Here is a 24,573-nt window from a genome sequence, read left to right as displayed (position 1 = left end):
GCTGGCTGTAGGACCGGAGCAACAAAGTCAAACGCGCTTTACATCGTGAGTGTGAAGCAGAGGGCGCGTGCTGTGAGGAGACTGAAGGCAGGAAGCAGAGAGGGATGAAGGTCAGAGCGGGTGGGGGGCAGCAGACTGGGCTTTAATGATCAAATTTTCAAATCTTCAACATGTTGGTCACACAGATGTAAAGATTTGAGGTGGAAAAGGCCTCAGTTTCAACTTGTCAAGATCTTCTCTTTTAGCGTGAGGTAGCTTTAACATACCAAAACAAATGTTAGGAAAAGAAAAAGAAAACAATTTTTAAAGAAATGAACATGACTTGATTGTAAAAATTTACGAGGGGGCCATATTTGTTTATGTACGAAGGCACGAAGCAAAGAGGGGGGGGGGCAAGCCGGGACTTTTATCACCCTGAAATCCAACATCCTGGGCGACATGCTCTCTCTGAGAAACTGTATATATATGTATACACACATATACATATATATACATATATACAGGTCACTAAATGTGAGTATCTGGCTGATAAAAAATACAAACTGTTTTACAACAATAGCACCATTGACTTTATTTATAATACACAGTAACTTTTGACACACTGTGGCAGTAGAAATAGGAACACCTGCACTTTCTTTGCAGCTTGATTGTTGTCGTTTCATTCTTTAGTGGATATTGTACAGGAGCGATGGGATGGTTAGAAAAGAGGAGGAAGTACGAGAGAGAGTTGGTGGAAATTATTTGTGTGTAAGCCACTTTTCAATACTTAGCAACAAACTCAGTCCTGTCACACCAGGGATCTCAACCTAAACAATAAATAAATAACACCAACACATTGTTCTCTCTCCAATTCCTACGTATGCTCCTGTACTCTCCTCATACTTCCTCCTTCTTGTTCGCGAATATGCAAAAGATTAGTTGGCAGGGAGGGAGAAGGGGTGCAGGTGGGGAGGTAGCATTTTTGGAGAAAACAGGGAGTCCGTGGTTTGGGGTGGGCAGGGGCGAGCTGACTGGAGGCAATGCTGGATGAATCACAAATGACAGGTGCTGGTGCCATTCAGTGCAGATATCCTATGGAGTTCAACTTGGAAAAGCACTTTCTACTAAGAAAAAAAGTCCCATTTAAAAAAAAAAGTGTCTTGATTTTTCTTTTTTTCTCTTCCTCGCCTCCTTTATCTGAGGTGTGCTCCTCTTTCATGTTATTTTCTTTTTCAAATCTCCACTTCTTTTTTCTCGATAATTTGATCCCTCGTTCTTTACAAGAAGCAGACCGGCCCGACATCGACTCCAAACTCCTGGTCTGCTCCACCGATATCCATGGGTGCAATGTCCAGGATGGGCAGACGAGAGGTCTTCTGTGATCTGTATTCAATCACCGTCTTGCCCCATTTTCCCGTGTGTCTCTGTAGAGCGAGAACGACAGGTGCAAACAGCTGTTAAACAACCTCTAACTACTCCAGAACTGGAGAGAATGAGATTAGTTTCGTGAGTGGACACAGCAAGAAATTTGTATGAGCTTTATTGTTCTCTCAGCCACTTTTAACATCCCTCATTACGTTTTTACGATTCTCTGACAGTGTGGGTGTAATGTATATGGATGTCAGCAATATTGCCGGTCTTACCGTGCAGCCATCTTCCAACACAGCGTAAGTGAAGCGGCTGTTGCCCTCGGCTCTGATCTCCACGTCATTGGAGCCCTGCAGCAGCACGGCCTTCTTCAGGTTGCCTGTCGAGCTGTCCATGTAGGCCACACTGTTCTTACAGTGGTAGGTGATGTTTTGAGAAACCTCAGTGGACAGCAGTCTCAGGAACGTCATCTGAATGGCGGCAGTGTTGGGCGCCAGGCTGTCATCGCCATAGTTAAACTGCATTGCATAGGAATTGAAGGAAGGGAAAGTTGGAATAACAGTTGCAATTGTTTTTATGGTTCAGTTTATACGCATGTGTGTTTTTTTACTGGTTGTTGAGATGATGTTTCAGATTTTAAAAACCTTACATACAGGGACATTTTATGTCCTCGCTCAGCCAAAATGTGCTTTTTATTCTTCTGTTAAACTTTATTTATAAGGTTTCTTCTTGAGACCAAGATGCTTTTTAACTTCGCTTTAAGTAAGATTAGTATAGACTTAAGAGAAAACGATGGAAAAGGCACTGCTCATCGTGCAGCAGAATCCATAGACGTGTCAATCAATGATCAATATTTATGCAGAACTGCCGACCTGCCTCCACTGTTTTCATATCATTGACTTTTTAAAATAGTTTAACATGTGCATAGCAGTGAATCCGCTTCCCGTTTCACAGGCACAGAGAATTTAAAAATGTTGATGCAACTTACATGGAATCCTCCATTCATGCTTTCTCCGAACCAGACATGTTTGCGGTCCTTGCTCTTGCTGGTCCACCAGTTCTTGCGAGGGATGCCGGAAGGCTTGGGGTGGACGCAGGACTCCCCTGTCTCCATGTTGCAGAAGACCTTAATAGCATCTACGGTGCAGCCTTGATTGGGATCAATCCAGTACTCTCCTGCAGATGGAAAAAGATAGGAACATGGGAGCGCATCATTCTCGGTCTTTGGTAAATTAAAAATCTGATAATACTTGGAAATTTATTGTATAATGTTCTGTTTTTCTAATATTGAAAAAACAGACTAAATCAGCTCAATCCAAACACTCCCCAACTGCAAAACCTTAGCTAATACAAACCTTGACTTTACTAAATTGAGATGGCAAAAAATTCCTGTCTGTTTTCTCATCTCACCCCAAATTTAACCAATTCCCCTCGGTGTCACTCACCACTCTTCCAGTCAGGGTGGCACAGTTTCAGGTCTCTGCAGGTGCGAGCAGGGTTTTTCTTGGATCCCTCAGGGCTGCGGATGTTCTCAATCTGGTTGTTGAGAGATTTGAGAGTGGCGTCGACCTCAGCATCGTGCTGTCGGAGATTTCCAGAAGCCTGGTCGGCTCTCATGTACCTGAGAGGATCGGGGCCTTTCTCAGTCTGACCCAGACCAGCGAAGGCAGACATATCGATGCCAGGGCCCGGGGGACCAGGAGGACCAGGGGGTCCGGGGTTTCCAGGAGGACCCTGAGAGAAAAGAATAAAGACGGGAGGGTTATATACTTCTTCTTTTTTTGTTGAGTCTTGCAATCATTGCACTTCTGCATTATTTTGCCCTTTTCTGTCAAACCCGTCAGGCCTCTCTTCCTGATGGGTTCAGGAAATCCTCTACAATCTGTTCTTGTATCTCATTTCTATTAACTTGTCTGAGACTTCACTCCCACTTTCAGCATCCACGTAGTAAGCAAGTTATTCATTTCCACTCATACTCACATTTAATTTGACCTTTGCTGAATTTTTCCTTCCTGTTTTTCAGTCCATTAATTGCCACTTAATTTGTCCATTTCTTGTTGCAGTGCACCTACAATTCCTGCTTCAATATGAAATTATGAAATGCAGACACAGTTTCTGCAGCTCCCACACCATAAGTGTGCCCTCCTTACAGACTGACTTTACGTCTTCGACCTATATCTTTAATAAGGACAACAAATTTGCTATAATCTGGTATAATAATAAAAAACAAACATTAAAAAAACTTATTTCATTTATATCCACTTAATTTTGTCCCATGTGGACATTATGTTTCTGCCTTTTATAATATTTTGCCGCTACTCTTTGTACCAATCAATAAAACGTGTTAATTTATACAATGGTTTTGATTTAAATTTGACACCCCCCCCGACTAATAGTGTTTTTTCTTTTGCGACAGGGACAGAAGGAAGGATCGTGTCATGACTGACTGTGATGTAAATCAGCGAATAATGTTCTACGAAATTATTTGCGCAGATGTTCAACTCACGTCACACAACTAAACCCCTCATATCTCGCACTCATGATGTCATGAGGTCGTGACAGTCGCGCACAGTTTCCAATCTTGTCCCATTCTTGTTTTTTCAATTCTTGAAAACAACTTTGGCATTCTCACGTATTTAACACAAACCTGTTTTTTGCAGAATGTAGCAAAAAGTAATAAAAAAAACTATTAGAAATATGTGACGGAGCAAATTAAATTAAAAAAAAAAGAGGAGCATGAATTTAATGAGCACAAAAAAGCACTCACAGCAGGACCGGTCTCTCCACTGCGACCACGGGGTCCAGGGGGTCCAATGGGTCCAGGCAGACCATTTGAACCGTCTTTTCCAGCAGGGCCAACGGGTCCAGGTGGTCCCTGCAGAGACAGTTTGAGACGTTAAGGTCTGAAGATGAAACATTTAAAGAAGCTAATGGTTTTTCACTGTGACTGCCACTTTTTATTACAGTTGAGTATTTGTACTCACACGTTGTCCTGCAGGTCCAGCAGGTCCAGTAGCACCCTGGTCTCCAGGTTGACCCTAAAGTAGAAGAAATACAGTAAATACCTGAAGCATGATGACAAGAAAACTGCACTACAGCAAAGGCACGAATTAGTTGAAATGACTGGTGTACAACAAAGTTCAGGAGGCAGACGTATGTTTACAGGCAGAGAGTGATGCTTACTGGAGGTCCGGGGAGACCCTGCAGACCAGTGAAGCCTCGGTGTCCCTTCTGTCCTCTTTCACCAGCTTCTCCTGCCTCGCCTTTGTCACCACGGGGTCCTTGGGGCCCCTGAGAACAAAGCGTGGTAATATGTGTGTGAATTTCAAGAGTTAATTTAAGCCTTGTGGCTAAACCAATTTTCTTTTGTTTATTCAGGCCAGAAATTATTCAAGACTTGGCATGCAGCTTTGTTTCTCTCAGAAAGAAACATACAGGCATTCCTCGGGCACCAGCAGGTCCTGAAGATCCAGCAGGTCCTTGTGGACCCTGAAACACAAAAGAAACAAAAGGAATTATGGACCATACGAACACAATGACGATTATTCTAACTTTTAATAATCTGCTAGTAGAAATTTCATTAATAATTACAGTAAGTTTCATTTTCAAGATTTAGCAATTTGTCTTCACTCTGTACTTGTCATTGTGTACCGGCTGTGTACCTCCTTGTTCAACAATATGCTTGTATACCAGTCAAATATGTCTGCGTTTAGGAGGCAAACTGTGATAAAATTGTCTAAAATTGTTAACATAGTACACTGACTGAATGTTATGTAAATGAGAAAAGCAAGCACAGAGTTTAATTTTCCTCTTAGACCACAGGTCACTCAGGGATAAAACACTTGAGACATACTCCTCAGCACTCGCTATCAGACAATATGCTAATTTCCAGCAGAGAAAAATCCACCTTATATAAATCTCATAAGGCCAAACAAACTTTGCTCTTCAGCTGCAGCTTTTCTAGGAACATCCTATTTTAATTTAGCTTGTCTTGGAGGTAATACTCACAGGCTCTCCTCTGTCTCCCTGTTTGCCAGTGGGACCAACTGGGCCAGAAGCACCAGGAGCGCCCGGAGCACCAGGAGCACCAGCAGGACCAGTGTTACCACGCTCACCCTGCAGAGGGAGAGCACAACAGTCAGGGATTTACATGTAACGTAACATAACTCAATTACTGCTATCTACCTAAGCACAAGGTTTGATAAAAGATGTTAGAACCAGATGGTAAAAATAAAAATTTAATGCAAATATACTGTATAAATACATTTTTATAAAACTGTGAACTCAGGATAAAGCTGCTCAAAATACAGAAGTCCAAAATGTTGTGCAGATACCTCTACAATGAATCATTTGTCGTAGCAGACGAAGAAAAAACTGAGTGAATATGATTGTGTTTTAAACACTATTGCATGTGATTGTATATTACAGGAGGCTGAATCTATAAAAGCATCTCATCAGGCTTCCGGCTGCAGTTTTGCTTTGCTTCACGCTGCTGCTGTTGTGCAGTCTTACGCGACTATCGTGCAATACTAATTTGAACGTTTCCAAAATATCAATAAGGGTATTAAAAATTGGATGATAAGACCCAGACTTGCTTCTCACCTTATTTCCAGGAGAACCATCTCTACCGGGAGGTCCATCAGATCCAGGGGTGCCCTGTCAGATAATGGAACCAAATCAAATGTTAATAGTTTCCACCAAACCAGATGTCCCCTTAACTGAATACAGATCAGCTGCATAATAAACCTGCTCCAATGAGGCGCAATATTAATGTGGTGTAAACACAATGCAAATGTAAACATGACACAACAGCAGTGCATAGTAACGGACTTCACCTGTCGGAGGAAAACAGCTGAGAGCCCTAATGTTGCAGATATGAATCTAATTCACACATGCTGCATGCTAGCTATTCCCTGACCTCTCTGCCAGGCTCTCCAGCAGGTCCAGTCAGTCCAGGTGGTCCAACAGGTCCAGGGGGTCCACGGTCTCCAGGACCACCAGAAGCTCCTTGCTTTCCAGGCTCACCCTGAGGAGAAATGAGAGAAAAGACTTTTAACTGACTTCATTCAGTTGTTACCGTTATTATTATTTATTTAGTCGGATTAGTCCGCTACATAGACTATAACATGTTTGATGAATGCTGTCATTTTAGGTTAAAAGCTTAGCTTCTGCTGTAAAATTAGAAAAAAAAAGAAACAATTCTGGGGTCTTGTGGATATAGAAATAATGTCATATTTAATTTGAGTATGATTCTGGTCTGTAGTCATTGTCCTTTTTGTCGACCAATCACAGCTTTGTGAATGATCAGAGAGGATTAACTGAGCTTATAAAGTTCCTCCTAGGCCACCATAAAAACCTGTCAAGATGGTCATTATATATAACTGGGATAAAAGGGTACATTTTTGTACATAGTATGCTTGTGCATATTCCTACAGTACATATCAAAGTTTATAAATCATTCATAAATATTATCCTCAGTTTAAAAAAAAACAAAAAACTGAATCCACAGTTCGACTTCACTTCCGCTACTAAAATCATTTTCTCTGCTTGAAACATTCCTGGGTGACTTTCCTGGCATCACTGCTGTTTCCTTGGCATCCCTTTCATGCATACGGATGAATAATTGATGGTGAGGACATGCCCACTGAGATGTTGTAAGTAGGGGACAAGCTCATGTCACGTATCTAATAGTGTGAGACGCAAGAAGGGGAGGCTTCTTGTCACATGTCATCTTGTGCATCAGATAGACTCACATGGAGAGCAGCCCTAGCTCATGTGAGATTCGATTTGACTGTGACCCAATTAGGGCAGCAGAATGACAGTTGAGCCTGTCTGAAGGCTTTGCACATTCACTCGTACTAAGTGACAAAACAGTAGGCACTCTGCTCTTAAGGCGTCTTCCTGAATATTTATTTTACCACCCTGTTTCTGAAAAAGTTGGGAGGCTGTGCGAAATGTTAACTGCAGTGCAAGGATTTTGAAATGTTTTGCAGGTATGAATGCAATGCACAAAAACAGAATGGAAAGTAGAGATTTGTAGTTACATTTGTTTACATTTTTGTTTTTAAACTGACAGATATTAAGTTGCTTCCAGCAAAGATATGGAAACACCTCAATCTGAGAAACTACAGGCACACAAGTGGAAGAAATCCAAATAAGAAAAACAGTTCAAATCTATGAGCTCCAACTTTACTGGATTAGAGTTTAAAAAACCCTAAAACGATTACATAATTACATCACCAACTATTTTCAACACTGATTTTCTTTTCTTAAGTTGTTTTCTTGATCAATCAATTAATGTCAAAATGTCAAAATCCAAAAAAAAGGAGAAAATCAATAAAAAAAATCAACGGGTAAGAAAACAACCTTTGTTCTCTAGTTTATCTGAAGCATGGAAAATTAATTGTATTACATTATATATCACAAATGATTTTGCTTATGTCTCATGACTAATACATGAGCTGATATTGTAATTTTATTTCAGCTCTATTACTGTGAATTAAATGTCTACATAACATTTCTACAAAATAGATAACAAACATTTTAAATTTGTAATGTTTGACTCTTGGAAATTATGAAGATCATATTTTAGGATTTATTCTGACATAGACTAAATAATGTGTCGTTTTATTAAACTAAATAACTGACAGACAATTTGCAAGTTGAACTTTATGAGTGGGTGAGTGGGTATATTACTTACAGAAGGTCCAGGCAGACCGGGGAAACCTCTCTCGCCACGCTGTCCAGGGAGACCAACAATACCGCGCTGACCAGCCAATCCCTGAGGACCTGAAGGACCAGGCGGGCCCTGAGAGGAGAAAGGTGGCAGAGCGGTGGTTATATAGATTTTTTACTATTATTATTATTATTTTGGGTGGGTATGGATTAATTTAACAACTATCAACAAACAATTTTGATCATAGGTATCAACAACCAAGAAAATCAGCTGAGAAAAATCAAGAGATTTTACAGTTTATAAATTTAACTTCTAGTTAAAACAAATCTGAAAATCTAAACCTAATCAATAAAAAAAAAAATCACCCAAACTAGAAAGTGCACAAATACTAAAACGAGTGAATACATGGATATAAAACTACAAACTAAACAATGTAATATAATATAAATGGGTTCAAGCACCTTTCATTCTGGTGTCCCATAGACTCTAATATATCTGCGTTTAGGAATAAATCATTTTAGCCACCGGTATAACAGGATGTCACACAGAAAGGTGACGGTGTCTTCAAAGAATTGTTTAAGAGAAAGAAAAATATATGATTGATAGTTAAGTAAGAGGACTGATGGGGCTCTAATTTCTATCCTTTTAATGTGAAGTTACAGTGAGAAGCCTTTCTTGGATAACAGCTAATAAAACACTCAAAGTGATCCATCAATCACCAGCCACTTTATAAGGCACGCCTGTTCCACTGATTCCACTGATTGTTAGCGCAAATCTAATCAACCAATTATGTGGCAGCAAATCAGTGGCTTTAGCCAGGCAGACATTGTAAAGAAGATCTGCTGAAGTTCAAACTGAGAGTCAGAATGGGGAAGAAAGGGGATTTAACTCTTTTCCTCTTGAATGCGCAGTAGGGGTAATATCGTGGCTCAAGAGTTGGGAGTTCGCCTTGTAATCGGAAGGTTGCCGGTTCGAGCCCCGGCTTGGACAGTCTCGGTCGTTGTGTCCTTGGGCAAGATACTTCACCCGCTGCCTACTGGTGGTGGTCAGAGGGCCCGGTGGCGCCAGTGTCCGGCAGCCTCGCCTCTGTCAGTGCGCCCCAGGGCAGCTGTGGCTACAATGTAGCTGCCATCACCAGGGTGTGAATGTGTGTATGAATGGGTGGATGACTGGATATGTAAAGCGCTTTGGGGTCCTTAGGGACTAGTAAAGTGCTATATAAATACAGGCCATTTACCATAATAACCCTTGTATATTTCAGGCCTGCTGATGGAGAAACAGAAGACCACGCTGGGTGCCGTTCCCATCAGCTAAGAACAGGAAACTGAAGCTGCGATTCACACAGGCTCACCTAACTGGTCAGCGGAAAGCTGGAAAGATGTTATCTAATGAGTGTCTTCAGAACTAGGTTCAGGATAAAAAACATGCATGCATAAAAGTTGAGCATTGTTTGTGTGTGATGACTTTTTGAGGCATCACTTTTGTTTACTGACAAACGCTCAACACAGTTCAATACAATGCAAAGCAAAGATGTGTTTGTGTCCTATGATTTATCTCTTCTGTCATTTGCTACACATGGGATTTTATTCCCAGCTGCAGTTGCACTTTTCAGTGTCAGTCTCTCCATCACCTCTCCTCATCGCCACAGCTCACTCTTTCACATGTCCTCTCCCTGAAAACATGTCCACTATAAACAACTCACTCCAAGTGACAACTGAGCACCCAGTTCAGCTGACAAAGACTTTGATGTGCTGATACATGGTTCAAGGCTGAAAATGTGTAATCTATAGGATGGACGGAGTCTCGGCACAGCAGCTATCTTGATGTTTGGGTAAGCTATCGTCTGTGATATGTATAGTATGGTATGTCATTGTCTTGACTTGTCACGTGTTTGTAACGGGCGCGTGCAGGCAGCTCTGGGGTAGGCAAAGTAAAAGCCTGGGCTCCTGTCATCAGTCTGTCACTGGCCTGTGCTACCCTGTGCTGTCAGATGTCTCGGTCTGCTATTACAGCCAGTGATGGACACTGACAGCTCTGTGCAGTAATGGAGGGTGTTTCCATTACTGATAAAATTGGCTCTTTGGGCTGACAGAGCCACACAAACGCCGACAGACGTGCAGAAAACTACTCCCCAGAGTAGCTCTAACGACCGCCTAAATATGGTGCACTGAAGAGGTTTCAAGTATTACAAAGTAAAAAGGAGTTGCAGGTGATGCCAGCCAGTGTCTTGAGTGTTTTATGATGGAATCTGATTGTAGAATGAAAAACTCACAGGTGGACCATCCTCTCCAGCGTCTCCCTTCTCTCCGGGAGTTCCAGCGGGACCACGAAGCCCAGCATCACCCTGTCTGCCTGGAGGTCCACCATCTCCCCTCACGCCTTTGGGTCCATCTTTACCGGAAGGACCAGCAGGACCAGGAGGTCCAGGATTACCCTGACAAGTGTGAGGAGGAGGACACATAAATATGAATCATTACTGAAACATATGAGTATTTTTTGCTATTTTAACTATCCAGTGATGATTTGTACAGCTCTATATGACTTCAAATAACACATAGACTGTATATTAGAACCCTTACAGGGTTAGCCTGTTTTCTCACAATATGTTTCTTTGCAGCATGTCTGCAGAAAATGAAAATCTAAGCAAACACCTACAGACACACTGTGGTGAAGTGTGGAGGTGTTGAAACAGCAAAGGTAAGCACTTTATAGGTGCAAATTACAAGGTTTCCTATGACACAAAGAAGGCAGGCAGCATTAGAAAACACATCCCTGTATCTGTTTCACAACAGTTTCTCTTGCCTGTAAAACACAAATTAAACCAGCTGTTCTTTTTTTCCCATACCTGTGAAAGATGTAGTTTTATCTTTATCTTTTTATATAAACTCCACAGTCAGACAAAATTAGATTTTTCTGAAATTATATCAACTACAGTTATACACCAGCAAATATAATTACGATTTATGTTTTTTGGCTCGGTTTGGGAACCCAGTAAACCAATTCAGAATTGATCTTTTCAAAGGATGGCATGGATGCCCCATCAAAGGTCAATAGATGGTTGATGATTTTGAAAATATAGCTTTTGCAGATTTATTCAAAGCCATTTAAACATCAACAGGAGTTTCTGGAACTATGGGGAGATTCACCACCATCTTTAAAATGCTGAATAGCGAATATATTCAGCAGAAGCACACGATAATCAACAGCTTACAGAAAACACTTTATTTTTGCTTTTCCTTTAATTTTTCACTTGCTCTTATCATACTCTTAGTTTTGGTAACACCACTACACGTGTAAAGCTGCACATGGAGTCAGTTTGATGGAGGGTTTAGTCATCAGGACGCTGAACTTACATTGGGGCCAGGGGGTCCAACTCGGCCGGCAGCTCCCGGGAAACCAGTGGCACCCTAACAGAGATGGACGCATTTAGACAGAGTCACAAATAAAAGCCTAAAATAATGCTTCCTGCACATGTTATTATGAGACAAGAGTAAAATAATTTAAAAGTGAGACTCTTATATATATATACAGATAAAAATCACTTACAGGAGGTCCCTGAGCACCACGAGCACCTTTAGGTCCAGAAACACCTGTGGGACCCTGAAATGAACATATTCTGTGTTACACTCTGACATTTGTTGTATTTTATAGTAGCTCGTTTCTGTCAGCTAGTTTCTTATTCTGCCTTATGTAGCACAATCACCACCAACAGTTGCTGTCACTTTGTAAACTCCACCATGCATGTTTAAAAGAGAGGTAGAAATGAATGTTTTGCTGATTTGTGCATACATAACAGTTTCTCTTCTTGTAGGAAAAACTGTCACTCAGTGCCTGTCGTACTGTTATATAAAGCTTTTGATTAATAAGAAAAACTGGGATACAAACATCCAGTGTTTTTGTGCAACCTTATTTTGGGTTTAGAAAACATATTTATAGTGAAATAATACATGTAGTGACACTTACAGCGGGTCCAGGGGCTCCAGATGGTCCTTGGGGTCCAGGAGCACCAGCATCTCCCTTCTGTCCAGGTTCTCCCTGCTCTCCCTTGGTTCCAGGCTGACCGTCAGCACCCTGAAAGCAAAAGACAGAAACAGCTGTTGATATGCATCAAAGGAAAAAAAGTGAAAGGACTATATCTTAATAATCAAATACTTTCAAAGGTCTTTCACAATTACCTAAAAGAATTGTTTAAAGGCTCATTTTACACATGGAGTCCTGTTTACCTGCTAACACTGCATGTAACATGTAACCTGTGTGGAGCCATTATCATATATTAAATGGTTTGTTAAATTATCGGTTAACAGATCTACTGTTTAGCTTGAGTTAAACTAAAAAATATAAGATCTAAGATAAGATGACATTTCTTCACTTGTCTTTTGTGTCGCTGCAATACCAAACTGCTCGAGTACCCCATTTATGATGGAGAAGTACATCAAATTATGCACAAATCTCTGTTTTTAAATCCCAATCAAGTCAGGCCATTGAGTTTATGACTCTCGTCTACAAGTGCTACTGGTGCAGCATTTAGCCTCGTTGTGCCCACAGCGTCTGTGTTACATACACTTTAAAGTGGACCTATTATATTTTTTCTTTCACAGCTCTCAGTTTAAAACATGACCAAAGGTTCAAATGATGCAGTCAGTGAATAGTAATGTCCAAAAGCTCAGGCCTTAATCTGCTCTAAATACTCAATTTCATGCATTTTTTTCTCTTTTGAAGATGTGGGTCATGTAGGCATGTAGCTCTGTGTGGAACTACATAAGCCCCACCTGCATTTCAAATCTTCTGTCTTACTGGGACAGCCAATTAGAAGAAAGCTAGCTTAAAGGAAGGAGAGCTGTGGCTTTAGACCAGCGGCCCCCAACCTTTTTTGTGCCATGGACCGGTTTATGTCCGACAATATTTTCACAGACCAGCTTTTAAGGTGTTGCGTATAAATACAAGAAAGTAAAACAGTACCGGTACCAAAAAAAAGGAAGATTTATTCATAATACATGTGAAAAGACCCAGATAAACCGAGGTAATATTGTCCTCGGGTCAAAAATGGTCCCTGGGTGAATGGCAAACAAGTATATGGGAATCTCGAGGACAACACAAGGGTTTTAACGATACATAAAAAAAATAACACTTAAAACCGATAAAAACCCTGAAAACCATACATTTCACATGCGAGCCTGAACTCTCACGACCCGGTACCAAACAACTCACGGACCAGTACCGGTCCGTGGCCCGGGGGTTGGGGACCGCTGTTTTAGACAGAAGATCAACTGAACTTGAGCTGCATTGAGAAAGGATAAAATAACAGCTGCTCTAGGAGAGTCCAAGAATACAAATACAGAGCTGGGGTAGGACATGAGATATAATTACACAACAATTTCAAAACTTTTAATTGCAGCTCCTAATGTACTGTGATAACATGTTACAGTCGGTGTGCTCTGAAACAAATAGCATTTAGATGCCTTGTAATGTTATTCATCCTGACAGAAAATCAATAATTAATCATTGTGTAAGGTAGAGAAAAAACAACCTGTTTAGAGATAAATTGTGCTGCCACAAATATATTGATGAAATCCATTTGGAGGGATGCAGCTTATTAAAAAACATCTATTTTATGTCCATCGTGAGTCTTTGGCAATAACTAAATGGATGTTTGACAAAAAGACACTAATTTCCCTCCACAGATATTACACCGAGGAAACAAGACATGTGTCAAGATAAAGAAAATAATAATTCACCGAGGCCTAAAACTGACGTAAAGGCAGTTAGACGCCCAAGTGTTTCTAGATATGAGCGGTAGAAAAGCCCCGCCATGTAGATGCAGTTAGTTTTTTACTTGCAGTTAAACAAGCAAGTTGAACCACTTTAAAGTAAAATTATACTTCTATTACTTTGCTAACAAGTCGAAACATAAATCACTCAGGAGTCTGCAGTAAGATTAGTTCATGGTGATGACTTTCTACTTACTGGGGGTCCAGCAAAGCCAGCAGGTCCAGGAGGTCCAGTCTCACCCCTGTCACCCTGAAAGATGAAGACACAGAGGCATTAAAAACTCAGGGGTTAGGCCAACTGAGAGAAATGGCTGATCTGTTGAGACCAATGTTTTAAAAATAGTTGCTCCAATACTTCAAAATGCCTGGCTCTAAAGGAAAACTGAAAAGCTTAAGTATAAATATAAGTATAAAGAAAGATGATGATAGTTCAGGCATCACGAGATCTATAAGGCAAGGCAAGGCAAGGCAAATTTATTTGTATAGCACAATTCAACAACAAGGTGATACAGCCTTAATACAATATACTATAAGAGCATGCATGCTGCCTAAAAGCCTTAATACAATATACTAATATATGATGATTTGACCTAGTCACTGTGCATGCACCAAATTCCTAATCTGATATGTTTTCTTTACTAAAACAATAAACTGTGACACTCACAGGAGCACCGCGGACACCAGGAGCTCCAGAAGGACCAGCAGGACCAGATTCACCCTGCGAGAAAATACAGGAAGAACATCAGCAACATCATACAGAAGGTTAACTTTACATTATAGAAACCTACTTAAATGAAGACTTGTGCAGAACAAGACATTACATCATTTAGATCAAATAAAATAAAAATAAAAACGCCTCACCTTCTCACCATTGGGACCACCAGGACCAGGGGGACCAATGGGACCAGTGAGACCCTGAAACATGAAACAAAAAAGTATAGTTAGTATAAAGACTTGGAGAGGTTTGTAGTGTGAGAACAGAGACTTCACACTTTGCTTTAAAATGAGCAGCGGGAATAACAAAACACTTTTATTCTAAAGAACAAAAGAATGAATATTTTAGATTTCAGATTACATTTAAAGTATAATATGCTGTAAATAAGAGATTCACATGTGCAGATAGATATGTATGCAACATTTTATTTCCAGGAAATAAATGAAAGTCGCTCTATCTGTATTCAGCAGAAGCTACTGTCATTCACGAAAACCCAAATGAATGACAGTCACTCACTCTGGCACCATCTTTGCCTGGAGCACCTTCGGGTCCTTTCTCTCCAAGGTCTCCCTGTGGGGATAAAGAACTGAATTAAAGTCTGTCGTGTGACAAGAAAATATGCATAAAATTATACTCAAGTAGGGAAAATTCCACAAATTGAGTGTTTATGCATTCAGTTTGCTAACACTTGTTTCCCATCATGGCTTACTCTGTCTCCTTTGGGTCCGGGAATACCAGCACCTCCTCTCTCTCCAGGCATACCCTGCAGGCCAGGGGGTCCCTGAGCCCCTGCAGTACCTGCAGGTCCAATCGCTCCCTATTATTAATCAAAAATAAAATGAGACGACAGGTTTGGGTTCAAAGACAGGAGACATTTCAACTGTTTACTTTCTCTAAGCACCTGCTACACATGCACAAAGATGTTTTATACCTCCTGATTCAGTCAAGGTCTTTAAAAAAGACTTGCAAAAAGGCTTGTGATGATGTTCTGTCACATTTCAGACCGATTCTGCTCGGGCTTTGTTTAATAACCCACAATATGAGTCAGAAACACAAACACGGTGCCGTCTCAGAGTGAGAGAACATCTGCTCATTCAACAAAAGAGGCCGATGCTCATCTTTGTCCCTGCCTGTTGTCTTCAAGGTTAACAGATGACTGAGAGAATAAAAGAGAAAATAATCCTGCCAACTTCTTTTTCTTCTTGCTACAGAAGAATGTTAAAAAAAGCCTAACTCTCTAATGAGTCGGTCACTTTTAATTTAAACATAAAGACATCTTAATTTCATGTGTTTTGCTGTGATGGTGGGTTTACCTTTAATTCTGTTATTAAAAGGACAAAGGGCGTTTTATCATAAAGGCACGAATCTCTATTTCACACATCAAAGCTGAAACAATTGAAAGAAAATGCAGACTTTGATTGTTTTTTTTAAAAGTACTCCTATAGGCTCACTCTGAGTCAAAACTTCAGCTGTGCTGCGGTGCTTTATCGTGCAGCCTATAAATCAGACACACGCAGCATTTCTTCTGCCTATCATTAAGCCATGACCACAGGGCTAACACAAGCACAACACTGGCTGTGAATACTATAGAATAATACTCTAACTCAAAGAGGCCGACAAACGATCCCTCTTATAAAACAAATCGTTTTCAGAAACTTGCTTTTCTACAGAGTGTTGGTTCATCCCTTCTTCATCGTCACCACCATCACACTCACAGTCTATAATCCTCATCCTCTAACCACTTATGTCTGGGGATGAAAACCTATGAACTGGGATTAAAATCCGACCAGATAACAATCCCAAAGTGGGAATTGCAGCCTCGCTGAGCTCTTCCTCTGCTCACAGTGCCATTGTGACAAATCACTGCAGTGGCTGGAAATTGCTGACAGATGGCAAGTGAGTGTATAGCCTGACTGGAGACACACTGAGCCATCAGCTGCAGTGAATGTAGGAAATATTTTATTTTGTTTTAAAGTATTATAAATTTATGAAATAACATGAATGCAGAAAACAGAAATAAAACAAACGTCCAGACCTGAACTGCTGACTGACGCTCAATTCTAGTTACTGATGGCTCTTCAACCACTAATCCTCAACTTTTGACAAAACTGTGTTTGCTTGTGACTCATATCTACAAAGCAATTATTCACAAGAACCCAAAGGAAGAAAGTTTAAAAGTAAAGGAGAGCTTATTAAAAATATGTTTTCTTCTGTTTTCCACTCTTTGAATTACATCAGAGATCTACTATTTTAGTCAGTAAAATAAAAACCTAAGGATGCTGAACTTAAATTGTCTCAGGAATCAGAATTTTTTTAGCCTCTAGGGGAAAATAGGCTTTTACTCAGTCTAGGAAACACTGAAAATTTAGCTTTGGAAGCAAAAAAAAAGCTTATTAAGGTTAGAAACCTGGTGGCCAAATGTAACTCTGTTGATTTAGCATTAGCTCAACAGTACAACCTGCACAGGAGCAACCTTACACCAACATTTATCAGGCACATGTGTTATTAAAAAGACAAATGCAAACAAGAAAAATGCTCTGCTTCAGTCCAGCCACACCGTAGAGACCTCAGTTACAGTCGGTGTGAGGTTCAGTCGATATCCTGAAGCACACACGTGAGCAAACGATGGTGTTTAATGACTTCTGCAGAATAACATTGTTAAATATTTAACCCTCATCTATTATTTTGCAACAAAACCACTCCATCAGATTTTTGAGTCCTTTGATTTTCCCCCTGCAGACACTGTAAGCACGTCCCTCACGGTTACAGTGTCTGCAGACATGACTTTGTTATCGAACTCTGAATGTCCAAACACAGGGATTAAAAAATGTTTAGATATTGTGCTATATATCTTTGGAATGGATTATGTTTCTCTGTGAGGAAAAATATGAATCTGAATGAACTGTACATAATTTAAGTTTAACAAAATGAACTGCATTGCATCTCAGTCTTTACTACACTATATTTATCTAAAGCAGCTGACAGCCTGCACAGGGAGCGCAGGCAGGATGGAGTGGATGAAGACGAGTGTCTGGGGTGATTTGTGACAGCAGGATCGTAAAGAGAGTGAAAGGGAAGGTTTAAAAGATGGTAGTGAGACGGGTATGATGTGTGGTTTGGAGATGGTGGTGCTGACAAAAAGACAGGAGGCTGAGCTGAAGATGTTAAATTTCCATCGGGAGTGACCAGGATGGACAAGATTTTACAATGTGTATTTTAACTTTGGTTTATTGATTTTAGGTGATGGTTAGATAGCATGTACATTTTTACCTAGCATGGCTCCTGTCATGCAATACTTCCAAATGTTCTACCAGGAAAAGGAAGGTTTGTGCTCTCTTTTTAATCCTCCTTATACTTTGTATCTGTAATTCTGTTGTACATTCTTGTATAATGACAACAAAGTATCTTATATTTACTGGAATAAAATAAAAACTATAAATGAACCAGTTTAGATTATGACCTGTAGTCTGGGACCTGATAGGCACTTAAGTTGATTCTTTTTTTTTTAAAAAAGAAAATGCGATGCGATTCAAAACTGGAAAATTGAGCAGAGGTTTTATTGTCACATACTAACTAGACTGCTCAGTGCAGCAGAGTGAGGAATGATGCTGCCCGCTTTCTCTAATTTTAGGCTGAAAACACCAAATATACGCTAAAATGCTGAGTACACACAGCTTAACTCGCAAACACTCGAGCTAATTATTATTCAATTATACGCTCAGACTGCTCTGTTTCTGCTGCCTGTGATAAGGATATTGAAAATCTCACCGTGTTTCGCAGTGGGTTGGGTGAACCTCAGGGAGCAACATTTAATCAGTTAAAAAAAACATGCTTGTTATTGGCTGCTGGACTCACCTTGGGTCCGTCAGTTCCAGGAGTTCCAGGCAGACCTCTGGGTCCCTGCAGACCCTGAGGGCCAGCGGCTCCTCTCTCGCCGGGAAAACCACGTTCTCCCTGAACAGTAGCACAGTGACAATCAGCGGCATGTATGTTAATCAGCAGCCTACAGTATAATGAAATTATGTTAAGATCGTGAACTTACTCTAGGTCCAGTGGCACCAGCAAGTCCAGCCTCTCCAGGAACACCCTTGAATGGTGAAAAGAAAGAGAAGCTAAAAGACCTGCAAGACTATCGCTGTTGAGATACTTAGTTATGCTTTATACTCATAGCACTAACCAAACTAAATTAAAGCCAAAAAGCAAATATTAAGTGTAATTATATATTTTTAAGAGTTTAGAAATCTGGTAGACGACATCTTAAGTCTTAAGACTTTTGCAGTCACTGATAACGTTGGAAAAAAGCAGCAGCGCTCAAACTGTTTAATTACCTGTGTAATTAATCTGAATCATGACCTTGGAGTAAGTACATAAATTCCTATCTTATACTCTATCTTTGTATACTTTTTTATCTTTGTCTTATTTATCTTATTTGATCATGAAAGTGCACAAACCTGATCTCCAGGCTTTCCTCCCTCACCAGGTGGACCAGGAGGGCCAGGAAGACCCTGTGTGCAGGAGAGAAGAAGCATTAACACTGAATGCAGCGAAGATCCAAGTCTGCACCCCCCTACGCTTCAGATGGTGTTATTGTTGCATGAACGTGTCTTCAGGCCTGCAGTGCTGACAGGAGTTACATATCACTTCCTGTGGACTGAATTATGGCTGTCACGTATGACTCCATCTTCCTGTCAGTATGTGTCTCTGTCACAGGAAACTCGGGAAAGATCAGGTGATTTGTGGCTGAATAACAACATCTTCTTTTTTTCATGTTGAAACATTTTAATTTACTGCATTGCCATGGAAACACAGTTCAGGGAAAACTCATAAGCTAAATCGTTAGAACATCAATAAGGAGCTTGGGAAATTGTTAATATGCTCGGAAAAGATCTCTGCTGCTAAAAGGTGGCGCTATGACTGGAACTCAGTAATGACATGTACAAGTGAAAGAGCCGCAGTTTGATCCTGTGAGGGGATACAACTTCCTCTGGGGCTGCATCACAAAGGTCATCTGGTAAAGAAACATATCTGCCAACCTGTTAAATATGCAGAGCCAACTGCTGCAGCCATCCTTTCTGAATAAGGGAGCATATGGAGGAATGTGTGAGACCACGCCTCTTAATCTGTGAATTCAGGTGTTTTCAGTCCCGTTGCCACATGTGTATAAAACCAGGCACCTGGCCAGCAGACTGCTTTTACAAGAACGAATGGGCTGCTCTACAGAGCTCATCATATTCCAGCATGGTACTCGAACAGGTTGCCACTCGCAACAAGTCAGTTCGTGAAATTTCTGCCACTGTAGATATTCCACAATTCGCTTTAGTGGCTCACCATGTAAAGTCACAGAGCGGGTTTGCGAAGAGTCAGCAGAGCATCGTGTGTAAAAGTCACCAGCTCTGCTGACTCACTGACTGCAGAGATCTAAGACTCCTCTGGCATTAACATCAGCACATGAAGTGTGTGCCGGGAGCTTCGTGGTATTGATTTCCAAAACAACAGTTTCCTGTAGCTGTAATGTGCAGGTGGCCCAGTATCAAACACTGAAAAGGAACATTTGAGCTGGCAGAACAACAGTTTCCTTATTGTCACCTATAACTAAAATTTGTTGCACTGCTGCAGCAGGACCTAATGTCAAGTCACAGTTTTGAACACTTTGGATTATAAATGTCTTTAGATTTTGCAAGATTAAGTAAAATTGCTGCACAGGAAACATGTGCCCAGCAAGTTTGGCACATCTAGGTGAAACCATACGTGTGAGCCATTCTGCAACACTCATACCCAACATATGACTCGGTGACAGACGTGCCCAGTTTCAGAGTTTTTGAGCCCCTTTAGCTGCAGTTTTCTAGCTAAATAGTAGACATAACCTAATCTTACCGACTGTAATTGCTCACAACACGTAATTCATGTAATTAACTCATGTTAAACATATATATATATATATGTGTGTATATATGTATATATATATGTGTATATATAAATATATATGTATATATATATATATATATATCTTGTTGGCATCTCTGTTGCACCATAAACAACTGTGATCATAGAAAAAATAAGTGGTTCCCAATTCTGGCACTGCTCAGCAGAAGAAAAGCAATAAACTGAAGTTTCTATGTATAACTGCACAATATAAAAGTAGTGATACAACTGCTCATATATGCTCACAGGTGTTATAGCAAAGCGTTAAGTATGCAGACTCACCTGGAAGCCAGAGGGACCAGGCTGTCCTTGCTCTCCTCTTTCTCCAGCAGGACCCTAAAAGTCATAATTACAGTCACTTTACAATTCATTAAAATTGTGCAATTTCACGTCTGGCTGACAGTTAAAATGGTGGGAAAATTCTGCAAAACCTTCCACTTCTTAGTAAACATTATAAAAATAAAATATTTATCATATACAAAATGTTCTCTAGTTCAAAAAGGTTTGTTTAGTTTGCTGAAACATAATCTTCAAAAGAAGTTGAAAGTCTGTAAGTCAGTGATGGTGTGACGTGATGTACAGACAATTTGGTCAAGGACTTTTTTTTCCAGACAGAGCTACGATAGAAGCAGTCTGGGAAATGGAGATAACAAAGACTGCTTCTAAGTGCAGACGTAGAAAAGGGATAAGATAATATCGGTGTTGAAGGTATATAAAGTGGCATGGGAGCGATAGAGATACGTACAGCAGGGCCAGGGGGTCCAGCTGAGCCAGTTTCTCCATCTTTGCCGGGCAGACCCTGGGGAGACGAAGAAAGAGAGAGCCAGAGGAGGATGGGGTGGGAGGTGGAGGAGGAGGTTTGACAGATATCAGCACTAAAGCCAAAGGTGATGCTCTTAACTGGGCAGACATCTGACAGATATATAACTGAGGCTTCTCGTGCTGAAGCTGGACTCTGTGAAACTGTGTACTTGAAAAATGAAGCTAATCAAAAGTTTATAGTTTCTGACAATAACAAATATTTGGCTCTAAAAAGAGACTTTACTTTAGCATAACATGTTTATGTTTTTATGCACGTGATTAATTAATGCTTCATAAAAACACAGCAGTCAATCTGAGGAGCGTTAGTTTCAAAACATAAAATGGAAACACGATGAACGTACTCTCAGACCAGGAGCTCCAGCCAGTCCTTTCTCACCAGACTTGCCAGGTTCACCCTTAGAAAAGCAGAAATAAAATCCAGTGGTTAGTGAAAATGCTACTGCTGATCCCTTTGCACCTATTGTGAGAACAAAGGTGGATACAGGTGATGATGCTCATCAAATTATATAAAATTACTCAGCAGCACTCCACATGTTGCTGAACAGGTATACTGTGCATTTTTGAATCATGCATTTATGTTTTAGAAAGGACAAATAAAACACATTGCAACACACTATAAAATATTACTCCCTTATAGAAGGTACTTTTTTTTCTTTTTACTTACAGTTGCTCCCTTTGGTCCAGGGAATCCCATGACTCCAGGCTGTCCTCGGGCTCCCTGTGGACCAGGAGGTCCTGGACGACCATCCTCACCAGGCGCTCCCTGAATAAAGTCAAGCCAAACGGTAAATAACTGCCATATGTTTCTCTAACAAAATTAAAAATGTGACTACAAAATCGAATTAATATACAGCAAAATTCATGACACACTGTGTATAATCCCTCAGTAATGTTACATCCATTCATTTAGTAATCCAACCAAAAAATGTAGCTGTTTGTTGCACATTTAGACAAATATCATAATATTACAAATCTGAAATCATTATGCAGAAATGTAGGTTGTATATCAAATAAATGTGAGTTGCACTATTTCAAATCTATTTATTTTTTAGGTGTTTAAATTAATTAGTGAGGCTTCAGTGAGTGGTGCAGCTTACAGAGTTTACGGCTCCACCGTCACTACTAACAAAGTGTATAAACATAAGGATTGAATGTTATCCTTAAAAACAGGAGACTGTGTGGCAAACGGAGCCCAAAGTGAAAGAGAAAAAACGCAGCCCCCTGAATTCAGCGAGAACGTGGAAGTAAGCTACAGTATAAGGCTGGCGGATAATGGGCGGATAAATTTCCCACAATTCAATTTGATGAAACCACTCATGAGTCATTATGTGATCAGAGCACATTCGGTAAAATTACAAGTCTCCCCTGGTTGTTTCACATGATATTAAAAATAACACACAGCTTTTAATACAGCAAGCGGATGCACAGCGTGTAGCTATTTCTCTTAATTTACAAGTAAACAACAACGACTAATTAATGTCTGTTACAACAAGAAACGTGTACATGAACATACAGACGGTCCAACTTTGCCTTGAGGCCCAGCATCACCGGGGCGTCCAGTCAGACCCTGTCAGAGAAAGGAAGGAGAATTACTGGCTAAATCTGGATGAGTCATCGGGCATCTCTTTGCAGACATATGCTAAAGAAAGGTGGGATTACAGAACATATGGCACCATGTGAGACTGATTTTACACCTCTGACTAGCCCCCTGTGCAGGAAGCAGCACCTGCTGATGGAAATGACTAAGAACGGAAACATGAATGAGAGCACATTGCTCACAGGCTTCATTAACTCTGCTTTCTAATTTCATTTTGGTGACTGCACATAAACAATCTACTGCTGCAGCTGAAATTAAATATTTGAGAGGAAGAGGAAGAGGAAGTAGAACTTCTCTATCTATCTATCTATCTATCTATCTATCTATCTATCTATCTATCTATCTATCTATCTATCTATCTATCTATCTATCTATCTATCTATCTATCTATCTATCTATCTATCTATCTATCTATCTATCTATCTATCTATCTATCTATCTATCTATCCTATCTATCTATCATGTCTTCTGAACACTTTTGAGATTTGTGGAAATTTAAAGCACATTTCTGCAGATCACCAGCATCTATGCGTAATAACGTGCTGTAGAGGAAGCACTTACTCTGGCACCGGGCAGACCGGGCTCTCCAGGGCGGCCGGGGTCACCGCTGGCACCTTTGGGACCGCTGGCTCCTGAGGGTCCACGCTCACCGGGGGCTCCCTGTATTATGAGGAAGAGTGTAAAGTCAAACACAGAGGACGGGAAACATCTCAAAGTTCAGTGGAGATGTGTTTCTCTTTTAGTAGGATGAACAAATTTCATTGACCTGCAGGAGATGAGAAGATTAAATTCAGACAGATTAATTGTGATATAAATGAAACTGTCCGTGGAAAGATAATATTTAATGAGATGTTGGCTTTGGTGATTTGGGACATGTAGGTCAGTGTGCGTGATGGGTTTGTGAGCTATGCTGCCATCTTGTGGGAGGCTGCGTGCATCGCTGCTGCCTCCTAAAGTGTGCAGGATGAAGTCAAAGGGAAACAAGTGCGCTGACAAATGGCACTTTTTTTTTTACTCTTCAAGGAAAATAACATTTTTATTATGACCTTCAATAATTTGTGAATTCAGAGTGAACCCCAAAGACGTGCCTCATTAACCGCATCGTTTTAAAATCTGCCAGCTGATTTGTGCAATTTAATTTGATTTAAAAAATGTTATGAGTTAATGAGGGGAAAAATGATTTCTCAGAGAAGTCATCACGGAGACCAGATCAATTTACGCTCATTAAAATGCTTTGTTGAAATCAGGTCAGCTGCTTTTTTCATATACATCGTGTTTTACCTTTTACAGTGTAGTCAAATATGTGCAGATTATTTATCTTTTCTGACAAAAATATATTTTGGAACTTTAAAGGATTTATACATTCATGAAAGACAAACAGCTAAACTGAGAAATAATCCTGTTCTTTAGAACTTTTCCAACAGTTTCAGTAGTTTTAGCTTTCACAACCAAGAAAGTAAAATATAGAAATGAATATCTCAGTTACACAGTTTTCAAGGTTTTCTGATGGCTTCTAATCTACGTTTGAAGTACTATTATTTCAAAGTATGCTGAACTATTTTTGCTTAATTGGTCTTCTGAAGCGTAAGTTCATCAATTATTAACAAGCTTATATCATCACCATCAGACTGGAAATGCTTTTATCGCTCAGTGAAGTAAATATTACTCCCTCCATGCTGCATGTCAAAATTCTCTACACTACCTACACTAAAATAATAATAATAAT

At 40.2% G+C, this 24,573-nt stretch overlaps 1 protein-coding gene across 2 annotated transcripts in view; it reads right to left on the bottom strand.

The window, feature by feature from the left end:
* Positions 1–545: 545 nt before the first annotated feature.
* col2a1b (collagen, type II, alpha 1b) overlaps positions 546–24,573 on the bottom strand; it is a 45,341-nt gene continuing 21,313 nt past the window's right edge. For both annotated transcript variants that reach the window (XM_042212958.1, XM_042212959.1), the window contains 30 exons: positions 23,409–23,507; positions 22,764–22,817; positions 21,915–22,013; positions 21,592–21,645; positions 21,174–21,227; positions 20,711–20,764; positions 18,958–19,011; positions 18,549–18,593; positions 18,362–18,460; positions 15,216–15,323; positions 15,023–15,076; positions 14,653–14,706; positions 14,456–14,509; positions 13,988–14,041; positions 11,987–12,094; positions 11,570–11,623; positions 11,377–11,430; positions 10,296–10,457; positions 8,048–8,155; positions 6,266–6,373; positions 5,950–6,003; positions 5,356–5,463; positions 4,783–4,836; positions 4,531–4,638; positions 4,332–4,385; positions 4,115–4,222; positions 2,793–3,081; positions 2,336–2,523; positions 1,623–1,865; positions 546–1,403 (listed from right to left, as the gene is read on the bottom strand). In XM_042212958.1, coding sequence (XP_042068892.1) covers positions 1,257–1,403; positions 1,623–1,865; positions 2,336–2,523; positions 2,793–3,081; positions 4,115–4,222; positions 4,332–4,385; positions 4,531–4,638; positions 4,783–4,836; positions 5,356–5,463; positions 5,950–6,003; positions 6,266–6,373; positions 8,048–8,155; positions 10,296–10,457; positions 11,377–11,430; positions 11,570–11,623; positions 11,987–12,094; positions 13,988–14,041; positions 14,456–14,509; positions 14,653–14,706; positions 15,023–15,076; positions 15,216–15,323; positions 18,362–18,460; positions 18,549–18,593; positions 18,958–19,011; positions 20,711–20,764; positions 21,174–21,227; positions 21,592–21,645; positions 21,915–22,013; positions 22,764–22,817; positions 23,409–23,507 — 2,883 coding nt within the window. In that variant the 3' untranslated portion in view covers positions 546–1,256. The remainder of the gene's footprint in view (positions 1,404–1,622; positions 1,866–2,335; positions 2,524–2,792; positions 3,082–4,114; positions 4,223–4,331; positions 4,386–4,530; positions 4,639–4,782; positions 4,837–5,355; positions 5,464–5,949; positions 6,004–6,265; positions 6,374–8,047; positions 8,156–10,295; positions 10,458–11,376; positions 11,431–11,569; positions 11,624–11,986; positions 12,095–13,987; positions 14,042–14,455; positions 14,510–14,652; positions 14,707–15,022; positions 15,077–15,215; positions 15,324–18,361; positions 18,461–18,548; positions 18,594–18,957; positions 19,012–20,710; positions 20,765–21,173; positions 21,228–21,591; positions 21,646–21,914; positions 22,014–22,763; positions 22,818–23,408; positions 23,508–24,573) is intronic.

This window comes from Haplochromis burtoni, unplaced genomic scaffold, assembly GCF_018398535.1.
Source record: "Haplochromis burtoni strain Fernald_Lab_line unplaced genomic scaffold, NCSU_Asbu1 Contig_403, whole genome shotgun sequence".
NCBI classification, from domain to species: Eukaryota; Metazoa; Chordata; class Actinopteri; order Cichliformes; family Cichlidae; genus Haplochromis; species Haplochromis burtoni.
Note: the sequence above shows the minus strand (reverse complement) of the source record. Positions and strands in the feature narration are given on the sequence as shown.